Raw genomic sequence first — 13,808 nt, 5'->3', positions numbered from 1 at the left:
ATTTATTTTTGTTAAACTTCAGAAAAAGCCAGAGAGACAGATATATGCATTCATAGAAAATAGATGTTATTGCTGCCCGTGACAAGGGATTGGAGGAGCCTCTGAAGCTGAGGAACAAAATGCTTCCACTGGGAATTATTTATTAAACACAAGGAAAGGCCTTAACTACTTCACAGGCCACATGGGTAGTGTCTGAGTTGATGCCAGTGCTTTACTCTCTGATTTTGTAGGTGACAACAGTTTATGACTCCATGACTGACTGATGTCAAGTTGGCCTTTAGCCAAAAACCTTAAGAGAAAGGCTGAAAATTTTCAAGGTGGAGTCTATCTTGAAGGCCTGGTAGAGGCAGCTTTGGCTGTGCATTTGATGGGGCAACATACTGAATTCATTTGAGATGAGAAAAAGAGACTGATTAAAAACTCCTTTCTCTTGTGAAAAATCATGATCTTCTATTAACCAAGGTAAAGTTATTTTGCAATGGATAAACATCTACAGATTCAGGTTAATCTAAAAGTGACTCCTATTGAGTTATTTTTTGAGGGGGAGAGGGGTTATCTCTCAATTTTTATGTTTTATAACTTGATTCTCTCTTCTGTCATTTGTGTTGTATTTTTGTCAAGTATCAAATTTCAGGCAGCTGTGTTTCAATTTTTTTCATCAAAACACCAATATATTTTTCCTATTTATAATGTTATATATTTTTCTTTGACAACACAATTATCATTTCCAACATTTTTCATAGTAAAGATCTTAAGTTTTAAATGCAATAAAATATACTTCTGAAATTGATATAAGCAAGTCTAGTTGGTAATTTATGTTGCCCAATAAATAGATATTCTGGAAGCAGCTTAAGACAGCCTCTGAATAACTGGGGGATCTGGATAAATCAAATCACTCCTTCAGCTCCATTCTGAGTTTAGTCATTGTAGGAGGCAAGACTTCTGCCAGTGAACCACCAGTGCCCTTGAGTTTAGTCATTGTGGGACTGAGTTAACCTAATAGCAAAATTATCCATACAAGAATCATCAAGTTTGATAGACCCATCAGGAAGCTCTGATACAATAAATTCCAAGTTAACTTGCCTATTTAGACAAAGAGCCCTCTTGTGACTAATGCAAGTAATTGAGAGAGAACTGCTGATTTTACTATAGCAGATGTTCCTGGTTGAAAACCCTCTCATCTATAGCAAAATGGTGGAGCGAGTACTAAAACTAAAAATACATTACACTTGTACAGCACTTCACACTTTACAGATTTATTTCACAAACATTAAGTCATCACCAATGCAATCTTGTGGGAGGTGGAATTATTCTGATGAGACAACAGGCTATGTGAATTGTTTGATCTCTTGTGCAGTAAATGGCTAAGTATGCACTCACACCTATGCCTTTAGGTCTACTTCATTTTGTTCGATACTGCAACTGCCTTTCATTAATGACATAATTTTTATGAAAGGATTAAAAAAAAGATAAAACACTCTAAAACTTACGGTTACCTATTACTGGTAGTGTATGTAAACTTTGAAACTGTGTAAATATTATGGAAGACTCCATCTCTCATTCTTCTTGCTATCCACTCTCCAAGGAAAGAAAAGAAAAAAAAAAGAAAGTGAGAGAGAGTGCCCTTGGTTTGGTGTTCATTTTTAAAATCCACACTTACATTGTTGCAAAATGTATTCAATGAATATAGCATATCTGTTGAATGTTTCATCGATGCAGACTACTATTTATATGATTGTGATGGTTAATTTTATGTCAACTTGACTGAGCCATGGAATGTCCAGACTTTTGGCCAAATATTATTCTGAGTGTGTCTGTGAGGGTATTTCTGGATGAGGCCCACTCACATTAGAAAGGGCAATCTGTTTTACTCAGTCTATGATTCAAATGACTGAAACTGAATCCTTAGAGTTTAACATTATTCTTAGAGATTAAAATTATTTGCATTTTTATACTATCAGTACAGTATTATAAAAGCAGTATTTTAGCAAGATCTTGACATCTTTTGCTGCATTTATAATAGATACTAAAATAACTAAAGAGGGATTAAAGGAGGTAACAGTATTGCATTTTTTTGCACATCCTGCTTTAACACTCAGTTTCAGTCACATAATAGGAAAGGGAAGACAAGTTCATTTTGAGCAACAAAAATAACTCAAGCTGTTTATCGGAATGTGTTTTGTCTGCAAGAGTGAGATACCAGACAGGAAACTGTTAATAGTTAGTTCAAGAATTTAAATAATTTAACAGGAAGTTTTCATGTTTGGCATTTGTGGTAGGATTAACCTTTGAACTGCTGTTCCTATAGATTATATAGCATCTATATTTAGGACATAGGAATATAAATAGCATAGTTAAATGACATGTTAAAATGTCAATCTATTATAATATGATTCTCCATATAATGGTATTGTTTCAGAAATATGTTTAAAACTTCAAATTTTGAACAATGACCAAGGGTGGGAAGAAGAGAGGGGAAGTTTTACAAGATTTTTTTAGAGAATTCAAATATTACAAGCTTGAAAATTTTAAGGTCTGTATGAAACTCTAGAAATACTTTTTAATTATATGCATCTCAATTCTAAAATTGTACTGTTAATTTTATTGTTTTTAGTTGTGATTCTCTATTGTTCATTTTTATGTACTTGCCTTTATTTTTGAATCTTAAATAAATGTAGCTATCTTCTTAGCTTGAAATTTTATCTTTTAATTTGGTTTCACAGAAAGATCCATCTCTTGTGTTGTTCCCTGCTTCAGAGGTTAAAAAGTTCATTTTCTTCTTTGCATAAGGGAATTAGCATGAATGGCAAGGATTTATTTAATATCCTCTAGCTACTTTTACTTGCCTCCCTACAATCTATATTTCATGTCACTGTCACTTGACTGAATAAAGATAGTCTTATCCCATGCAACTTTTAAAGAATTAACACATCAAACATGTTCATTTAATTTATTATAATTACTAATAGAATTGAGAGGGATTTTAAGTTAATTAAAGAATTGAACTGCAAGTTGTTTTAACCGAAATAACATGTTTTCATTAAGAAATAAAAAGTCCATTCAATAGAATGGTCTGATCTACTAATTTTGATAGTTCTTAAGCTCTTCCAGTTAATAGTGATCCAATAATATTACTTTTTTACTTATTGAATGATACCTATTGGGTTAGCCAAAAAGTTCATTCGGGTTTTTCCATAACATCATATGAAAAACCCGAAAGAACCTTTTGGCCAACCCAATAAATTCCATTAGAAATAATAATTTGTACAACTTTATGAAGTAAAGTTCTAATAGTACAAAAACATCAGGGAAATTATGTTTTCTTGTTACTGTGGATTCTACTTGAAATATGTATTTGTCCAGTTTAATTGTTGGCAATATTTTCATTTCTCCAAGCTCTGAGATTTAATTAAATGTTTTTAGTTTGAAAAATGTGAAACTTGCTTGTGTACAGCTCAACCAGACAAATATTTTTATCTAATATCTATTTTGTGCAATTCATTTGAAAATTATGTAAATATATATTGCTTTTTAATTTTATCCCAACATTATAATCTTTACCTTGGAATGGTTCTACACACACAAACATACACACACACATAAACACATATCAGTAAACATATAATTAGTTTAGACATTGTGTTAATATATTATCACTACAAGTTAACATGAAGCAATTGATTTTACCATTGTGTATTTATGTGCCACACTCAGGAGCTCTGTACAGCCCTGGGCATCTCCAAACGATCGAATCCCTAAGCAGTTTGAAGGGTGGAGCTGTTTTATAAGAAAATTGGAGCAGACTTCAATGACTTGAGTCAGCTGCAGGAGACAAGCTGCAGCCAGCAAATTTTCAATAGTATCTTCTTTCAATTGCAGGACACCTAAATGGTTTGAAAAAGTAAAGAATGATTATATATTCCGTAAAGTAAGACACAAATATGCTAGATAGTTAAAATTTTCAATTTCTTTCATCAATAGGGCTATTTTTTCTAGTGTACAGTAACTATTCAGGGAATACCTTTTGAGGTGAATATATGCAAGTGAGTATGTACAAGCACTAATGAGATGGCTGAAGGGAGCCATACCAGATTATCAAAAACAACTGGAGCAAATGAACAGTGAGTACCACCATTGCAACAAAAAGTAATTTCTTGTTTCTTTATCATCTTAGACCTGCATCTAAATCTAATATTAAAAACTGTCTACATTATGACTCAAGAAGCATTATGTCATATTGTATAAGGATCATACAATGGGCAATACAGGTACCTGTCATTTGTGTGGGAAAATGTCTGGGTAAATAACACTAGGCTTATATGTCCATTTTTTTGCATCTGTATTTATTAGCTGATAAGGATGACTTTGCCCAAATATTACACCTGGAATTAATGCCCAGCACTGGTTTAAAAGAAATAAAATATTGCCAAGAGTCCTCAGATAAAGAATTGCTTATATGATTATTTTCTTAGGTGTAAAAAACAGACTCTGTTTAAAAATATCTGTAAAGATTTTTAAAAGCCAAGATCAGAGCAATTTAAGCTGTTTCCTTTATATTGATATATCTGTATTATTTTTGAAGCAAGAGTTATTGATGAATTATTGCAAATGTTGTAATTATTTTGATAAGATATATTCCTATATTTCTGTTTTAGCCAAGCTATAGGGAAGTTATAAAGAATGATATTTCATATGGATTATATAAACTATAAAGTATTCTTTTATAATTTTGCTTTGTAAAATACCTTAATATGAATTCTATCTGATTGCATAACCATAAAAAAGAATAATAAAAACTGTAAGCTGCTATGTATTTGGTTCAACCTCTAAAATGTGTTGTAAAGGGATCCAGCCCATTGGCAAAGTTTCTTGTGTTGTTTCTTATCCTGGATTTTGAAGGGAGAGCCCTGCCTATATTTTATGAAACTCAGAGCAGTATGAACTATTCTCAGATTCACCTGCTGTAGACATTGAAACTTGGCCTGTTTATTAAGAATAATATTTATTTCTCAATGAATGAAACAATAAAACTCACAGAAGAAAACATAGCATAAAAGTTCCTTGGGTCTTGGCAATAAGTTCATGGGTAAGACACCAAAAGCACAGTGAACAAAAGCTAAAATAAACAAGTGGGACTACATCAAACTAAAGATCTTCTCCACAGCAAAGGAAGCAAAAAATAGAGATGGAAACCTACAGAATGAGAGAAAATATCTGCAAACCATATATATGTTAAGGGTTTAATATCCAAAATATATAAAGAACTCATACAACTCAATAGCACAGAAGCAGATAATCCAATTAAAAATGGGCAAAGAACGTGGATAGAAATTTTTTTCCAAAGAAGACATACAAATGACCAATAGGTATGTTAAAAGGTGCTCAACAGCACTACTCATCAGGGAAATGCATATCAAAACCACAATGAGATATTATCTCATACTTGTTAGGATGGCTATTATAAAAAAGAGAAGAGATAGTCAATGTTAATGAGGCTTTGGAGAAAAGGGAACTTTTGTGCACTTTTGGTGAAAACGTAAATTGGTTCAGCCATTAAGAAAAACAGTATGAAGGCTCCTAAAAAATAAAAAAAAAATAGAACTACCATGTGATCCAGCAATCCCACTCCAAAGGAAATGAAAACAAGATCTTAAAGAGATAGCTCCTCTCCCTTGTTTATTGCAGCATTATTCACATGATATGGAAACAACTTAAATGTTCTTTGACACATGAATGGAAAAATAAAATGTGATATACACACACACAATGGAATACTATTCAACCATGAGAAAGATGGAAATCCTGCCATTTGTGACAACATGGGTGAACCTGGAGGGCATTATGCTAACTGAACTAAGGTAGACAGAGAAAGACAAATACTGTATGGGATCACTTGTATGTGAAATAGGGGCGGGAAAGGGAAGATGGAGAAATGTAGATCGAAGGGTAAAAACTTTCAGTTATAAGAAGTTCTCAGGATAAGAAGTACAGCATGGTGACTCTAGTTAATAATACGGTATTGGGTACTGCATACTTGAAAGTTTCTGAGAGTGTATCTTAAGCAGTCTCACCAAAAAAAAGAGTTATCTATATGAGATGATGTGTGAATTAATTACCTTGATCTTTGTAATCATTCCACTATATATATATATATATATGTATATATATGTATATATCTGTGTGTATATGTATATATATATACACACACATATATGTGTATATACATGATATATATATATACAATCAAGTTGTATACTTTAAGTATCTACAATTATATTTGTCAATTATTCCTTAATAAAGTTGGAATGAATAAATAAATAAATTTTCTTGGCCCCCAAACTCATCCTGTTACTTTTGTTACATAGTTTGATTAAATATGACTTTATTATTTCAAAAGAAGAGACTAAGTCTATAGAGTTAGAATACCCCACTTCCACTCTCATTTTTACAAACAAGAATGTACCCACACCTTTCGAAAGAGAAAGAGAGACATGCTCCTGTAGCTTTGTGTTAAAATAGCTCTATTTTCTCATGGTCAAAAATTTTATAGCATATTATTTACCTCTTGCTCTTTTATACTACTGTATCTAAATACTGATTCTGCCACTTACTACTTTAGGAAATTTACTTAACTGGTCTATCCTTCAATTTTCTCACTTGCAGAGTTAGAATAATAATAATGTGGGTTATATAATATAGAGTTATTGTGAGGATTGAATGAGTTAATACATGCCAAGCACTTACCTGTGTAAGCATACTGCACCAAGGAATTAAGTGCATTAGGATCGACTCCTTCCATCCTGACCTCTTCTTGTTTGGCTTCAAGCACATCATTAGTAAACATTGCAGCAAAATAATCTGACACTGCACTGAGAACCAACCTGGAAATAGGAATGTTTCATAGGAAATTAAATCAGTCCATAATCTCACTGAAAAACATGAAATATAGTCAGTAAGTTTTTAACACTGATGAGTACGTTTTCTGCATAAATCTTTCATAGTTCAGTAAAGTGTAGTGAAATTAGAAAGGTAAATTAAGTAAGTTGATTTTGTTTAGACAATTTGTGCTGTTTCTCTTCATCAATTTCTCTAAAGTTTGGCTCTTCTAAATATCACACAGGGAAACAGATCATATAGGCTAGTGCTTTTTCAATACAAAAACATAAAAATCTATTTTCCTCAATGCTCCAATTCGTAATCAATGGACTAATTCTTTCTCATTCATGCTAGCTATAGTCATTAAATGATCTGTCTGCATAAGGATATTTACCGATGGGCTGGGATTCGGAGGTGTCCAGCAATGAGTAGCACATCACACAATTGTTTCTCTTTCAGGTAGTTCTCCATTTTATGAAGAGTTTGTTCCGCATGGTTTACAGCATGGAACTGCTCCTCAGATCTGCTAACATTCATTTCTTCAGGATGCTGTGTATCTAATCTAAAAAGGGGATAAGTGTGAGAATATCTTTTTTTCTCCTAGTGGGTGTGCAAAAATCCAGTAGAAATTTAGGCACATCTACTTCTAAAAGAAATAAATCGAATTAAAGTAAACTTAAAATTTGCCCACCAATCCTAAATATTTCACTATTATTGCTCCCTAACCTCCATTAAAGTGAGGTGTCATGATTATTATTTATGTCTGGAATGTAACCATAGATGTGACTATGCATGGTTCAACAGCAGGGCTAGTGTTAATTGTTATATGCACAAACATAAACTTCAAGATACAAGCCTCTTTCTTTGATTTTTATTGGCATCACAATTATGTCATTTGGCATGAAATTGTAGGCATGATTCAAAATACTTTTCAAATTTGATTATGTTCTGAAGCTTCTCCATGGAGTACTCATAACACATTAGAGATATTTCTTGAAGAATCTCAAGGCCAAGACTTCCACAACGTTGTTTACAATATGTCATTCCCATCAAGAAAATAAACATATTTCCATCTTTTATCTTTTTTCCAGCTTTACTGAGATATAATTGACATACTACATTAAGTTTTAGATATACAATGTGATGATTTGATATACATATATATTGTGAAAGGATTACCACAATAAGGTTAGTTAAAATATCCATCATCTTACATAGTTACCATTTTGTGTGTGTGTGGTGAGAATATTTAAGATCTACCCTCTTAGCAATTTTCAAGTATACAACACAGTATTGTTAACTATAGTCACCATGCTGTATATTAGATCCTCAGAACTCATTCATCTTCTAACTGGAAGTTTGTACCCTTTGACTGTTTAGGCAAAGATGATGACTGTTGAATTTGCAATAATGAAAGCTGTTTACATGTCTTTTCAACCTCATACAATGGTGGAATTTAAGTACTAACACAAGCACATAGAGGTTTACAATGAGTAGAAGCTTAAAAATTTGATGGTAAGATGAACATACTTTTCTTGTTACTATTCTAGCTTCCAGGCATCATTTTCCAACCACCAGTTAAGATTAGTTTTGGGTCCCCCGCACCATTTAGGCTGTGTTTCTTTGAAGACAATTGGCCCAGGGTGGCATTACTCTCTTTTTGTCTGTGTAATTCAAATAAATGATTCATCTGCAAATCTTCTTAATCTTTAAAGATTCTTTTGGACATTCTGTCACAATATTGTATGGACAATCGGGTAATAGGATATGAATATCCTTAAAAATTACTTTTTTTTTTTTTTTTTTTTTTAGAAAGGAACAATCCCTTGGCACCATAGAATGGAAGGCATTCAGGTTTCACTTAACTCACTTATCCTAATCTTTCCTTTGTTCAAGAAATGGTTTGATTCACATTGAGTCAATCAAACATTCAATATCTAATTATCTAATTATCTTAGCTGTCCTTGTGTATACTCCAGCATGTATCGGAGATGGGCATATTCTAAAGGAGCAATATGCTTTGGGAAGTTCTTGCTGGGAAATATTTCTTTTTCATTTCCTATGTGGATGCCTGTGTGTGTGTGTGTGTGTGTGTGTGAGAGAGAGAGAGAGAGAGAGAGATTTCCCCGGCAAGGACCTCCAGTACTATATTGAGTAGAAGTGGCAAAAGTGGGCATGCTTGTCTTGTTCCTCATCTTATAGGAAAACCTTTCAGTACCATTGATATGGTGACTTTTATAATGGCCTTTATTATGTTGTGGTAGCTTCCCTCTTTTTTCTAGTTTGTTGAATTTTTTTTTTAATAATGAAAGGGTATTTAATTTTGTAAAATGCTTTTTCTGCATCAGTTGAGATGATTTTTTTTCTGTTATATTAATTATAGGGTATTGCATAGATTGATTTTTATATGTTGAAACAACCTCACATTGCAGGAATAAATCCCACTTTATCATGGCTTATAGTCCATTTAATGTGCTACTGAATTCTGTTTGCTAGTGTTCTGTTGAAGATTTTTGCATCTATATTCATAAGAAATATTGGTCTGCAGATTTCTTTTCTTGTAGTGTCTGTCTAGCTTTGGAATCAGGGTAATGGTGACCTCATGGAATGAGTTAGGAAGTGCTCCCACCTCTTCAATGTTTTGAAAGAGTTTGAAGAGGATTGTTATTAATTCCCCTTCAAATATTTTGTAGAATTCACCAGTGAAGCCATGCTGGTTCAGGCCTCTTCTTTGTTTGGAGGTTTTTTGATTACTGATTCAATCACATTTTACTAGTTACAAGTTGGTTTATATTTTCTTTTCTTTCATGATTCATTCTTGTGAGGTTGTGTATTTCTAGGAATTTGTCCACTTCATTTAGTTATCCCAAAGCTGGCATACAGTTGCTCATAGTAATTACAATGTGTTTTTTTTAAATTTCTGATTTTAGCTACTTGAGTCTTCTCTCTTTTCCTCTTAATGCAACTTAAGGTTTGCCAATTTTGTTGATGCCTTCAAAGAACCAACTATTGGTTTCATCGATTTTCTCTATTTTTTAATTCTTGATTTTGTTTATTTCTGTGTCAATATTTCTTATTCCCTTCCTTCTGTTTCTATTTAGTTTTATTTTTCTTTTTCTTTTTTGCTGTACAGTAGATTCTTATTATCTATTTTATGTACATTAGTGTGAATATGTTAATCCCATTCTCCCAATTTATCCCTTCCCCTGCCTTTCTCACTTGGTAACCATAAGTTTGTTTTCTACATCTGTGACTATTTCTGTTTTGTAGATAAGTTCATTTGTACGTTTTTTTTTTTTAGGTTCCACATATAAGTGATATCATATGATATTTGTCTTTCTCTGTCTGACTTACTTCACTAAGTATGACAATCTCTAAGTCCATCCATATTGCTGCAAATGACATTATTTTGTTCATTTTGATGGCTGAGTAATATTCCATTGTATATATGTACCACATCTTCTTTATCCATTCCTCTGTTGATGGACATTTAGGTTGCTTCTATGTCCTGGCTATTGTAAATAGTTCAGCAATGAACACTGGGGTGCATGTATATTTTCAAATTATGGTTTTCTCCAGATATATGCCCAGGAGTGGGATTGCTGGATCATATGGTAACTCTATTTTTAGTTTTTTAAAGAACCTCCATACTGTTCTCCATAGTGGCTGAGGAATGAAGTTAGCTTTTTGATTTGACATCCTTTCTCTTTTTTAATGTAAGCATCTATAGCTAAAAATTACCTGCTTAACACTGCTTTTGCTGCTTATGATAAGTTTTGGTATTTTGATACATCTTTTCACTGGCTCAAGATATTTTCTAATTACCATTGTGATTTCATTTTTCCCTATTCGTTGTTTAAGAGTGTATTGTATAAATAAGCTACAAGGATATATTGTACAGCAAAGGGAATATAGTCAATATTTTATAACAACTATAAACAGAGCATAATCTATAAAAATTTTGAATCACTATGCTGTACACCTGAAACTAATATAGTATTGTAAATCAGTTATACTTTAATAAAAAATGTGCTTATCTTAGAACCCCAACCCAAATCACAATAAAAAGTTTAAGTGAAAAAAATGTATTGATTTCCACACATTTGTGGGTTTTCTAATTTTCCTTCCACTGTTGATAGCTATTTTCATGCCACTGTGATCAGAAAGAGTACTTCATATGATTTCAATCTTTAAAATTTATTAAGACATTTTGCAGTCTAAGATATGGTCTGACCTTGGTAATATTCCACATGCATTTGAGAAAAAATCTTATTTTTCCATTGTTTGGTGGTTTGTTCTATATAGGTCTGTTAAGTCCAATTATTCTACAGAGTTGCTGAAATCCTCTATTTCCATATTGAACTTATGTCCAGTTGTTCTATGGGTTATTGATATTGGTATGTTGAAGTCTCCTAGTATGATTGTAGATCCACATAATTTTCCCTTCAACTCTGTCAACGTTTGCTTCATATATTTAGGAGCGCTGATATTTGTTTCTTCTATTTTTATAATTATTATATCTTATGGGTGAATTGACCCTTTTATAAGTAAAACCTCCTTTGTCTTTTGTAAAAGTTTTTTACTTAAAGTCTATTTTGTTTGATATAATATAGCTAGCCCTGCTCTCTTTTGGTTGCTATTTGCATGAAATATCTTTTTCCATTCTGGAATGTACTTACTCTGAAGTGAGTTTCTTTTAGACAGCATATAGTCTGATCCTTTAAAAAAATCTGTTAATCCATGTCTTTTGATTGAGGAGTTTAATTCATTTATACTTAAAGTAATTACTGATAAGGAAGGACAAAATTGTCATTATGTTCTTTGTTTTCTGTATGTCTTATAATAGCTTTTCTGTACCTTACTCCATATCACTGCTTTTCTTTCTGTTTAGTTGATATTTTTTTGTAGTGAAACATTTTGATTTTCTCCTCATTTCCATTTGTGAGTATTATATATTTTCTTTGTAATTACCATGGAGATTACATATAATGTCCTAAAGTTATAACAATCTATTTTAATGGATTTCAACTTAATTTCAATCACATAGAAAAACTCTACTCCTTTACAGCTATGCCCCTCCTTTTTTGCTATAGACATCACAGATTACATTATGGTGTATTGTGTACTCATTACCATAGATTTATAATCATTTTTTGTGGTTTTGACTTTTAAATCTTGTAGAACAATAAAAAGTGGTGTTATGAATCAATATTAATAATAATGGTTTTTATATTAGTCATGCATCTTCCTTTATCTGAGAAATTTATGTAGTTTTTTGGCTTTGAGTTACTGTATAGGATCCTTTCATTTCAACTTGAAGGACTCCCTTTAATATATCTTGTTGTGAAGGTCTAGTCGTAATAAACTTTCTCAATATTTGCTTATCTGGGAATATCTTAATTTATCCCTCATTTTTGAAGGACCGTTTTCACAGATATAGAATTCTCATTTGATATATATATTTTTTCTTTCAGTACTTTAAATAGAGTCAGGCCTCCATATCCCTGGGTTCCACATGTTGAACCCATCCACAGATTTTTGTATCTGCGGTGGGTCCTGGAACGAATTCCCCATGGATACTGAAGGACAAATGTATATCATCCCACTGCCTTCTGTCTTGCAAGGTTTCTGATCAGAAAATTATTAATAATTTTATTGATGATTCCTTGTATGTGTTGAGTCACATCTGCTGCTTTCAAAACTGATCTGTCTTTTACTTTCAACAGTTTCATTACAATGTGTTTGGGTCTCTTTGGGTTTATCCTATTTGAAGTTCATTTAGCTACCCGTATTTTAAATCTATATCCCTCCTCAAATTTTGGGAATTCTTTATCATGATTTCTTCAAAGAAGGTCTCTGCTCCTTTTCTCTCTCTTCTCTTTCTGGGATTTCAGTTATGCATATATTGGTCTGTTTGATGATGGCTCTTAAGTCTCTAAGGCTCCATTCACTGTTTTTCATTCTTTTTTCTTTGTGTTCTAGGTTTGAAAATTTCATACAAGTTGTCTTCAAATTCACAGGTTTTTTCCTGCTGGTTCAAGTCTGCTATTGAAGCCCTCTAGTAAATTCTTCAATTCAGTATTGTATTTTTCAGGTCCAGAATTTCTGTTTGCTTCTTTTTTGTAATTTCTATCGCTTTCTTGATATTCTTATTTTGTTCATATGTTGCTTTCCTGATTTCTTTTAGTTCTTTTTCTGTGTTTTCCTTTAGCTCTTTGAAAATATTTAAGAAAGTTGTTTAAGTTATTTGTCTAGAAACTTTAAAATCTGTTGTTCTTTAGGGTCAGTTTCCTGATATTTATTTTGTCCCTTTTGAATGAGCCATGTTTCCATGTTTCCTTGTGATCGTTTGTTAAAATTGGGTATTTGGAAAAACAGCCACTTTTCCTAACCTTTGCCTAATGGCTCTGTGTGGGGGAAGTATTTCACTAATCAGCCCAGCATGAAAATTGAGTTCTCAGGCCTTTTCTGAGAATGCATCTCTGTGGACTTGCATGTGTGCTTTTTTATTCCAATCTCACATATACACAGTTGCTTATACATATCTTAATTTCTCTAAGTCTCACCTCTGCTTCTTTGTCAGACCTTAGATATTCTTTTGTATACCTTTGCCTATAATCGCTTGCCCCCAGGTATCCATGGTCTGTAGTCCTGCAATTTTCATGTGCTATTGTACCTGCCACTACTTTTTGTGGCTTCCAACTTGGCATCCAAACCATACTGCTATTCTCATCTGAGCATTGAGTTAGGCAATACTGAAATTAGTTTGTTGCATACCCTACAGATAGACCAGAATGTGGCCAAAAATTCCACTCATTTCTTGTATCTTAAGGGGGAAATCAAGAAATAAGTTGCCTTCTTCCAATTATGTTGTGCTACCCTGGTACAAGAGCAAGCATAAATGCCATGAAATTTCTATTGATTTGAATGTG

The 13,808-nt window shown here is 32.6% G+C and overlaps 1 protein-coding gene across 1 annotated transcript in view; it reads right to left on the bottom strand.

The window, feature by feature from the left end:
* KLHL4 (kelch like family member 4) overlaps window positions 1-13,808 on the bottom strand; it is a 102,225-nt gene that overhangs the window by 35,189 nt on the left and 53,228 nt on the right. The window contains exons 2-4 of the mRNA XM_068533299.1: window positions 7,271-7,438; window positions 6,745-6,881; window positions 3,688-3,884 (exon numbers count right to left, since the gene is read on the bottom strand). Coding sequence (XP_068389400.1) covers window positions 3,688-3,884; window positions 6,745-6,881; window positions 7,271-7,438 — 502 coding nt within the window. The remainder of the gene's footprint in view (window positions 1-3,687; window positions 3,885-6,744; window positions 6,882-7,270; window positions 7,439-13,808) is intronic.

Source organism: Eschrichtius robustus, chromosome X, assembly GCF_028021215.1.
Source record: "Eschrichtius robustus isolate mEscRob2 chromosome X, mEscRob2.pri, whole genome shotgun sequence".
NCBI classification, from domain to species: Eukaryota; Metazoa; Chordata; class Mammalia; order Artiodactyla; family Eschrichtiidae; genus Eschrichtius; species Eschrichtius robustus.
The sequence above is the reverse complement of the archived record's forward strand: the minus strand, read 5'-3'. Positions and strand labels throughout refer to the sequence as shown.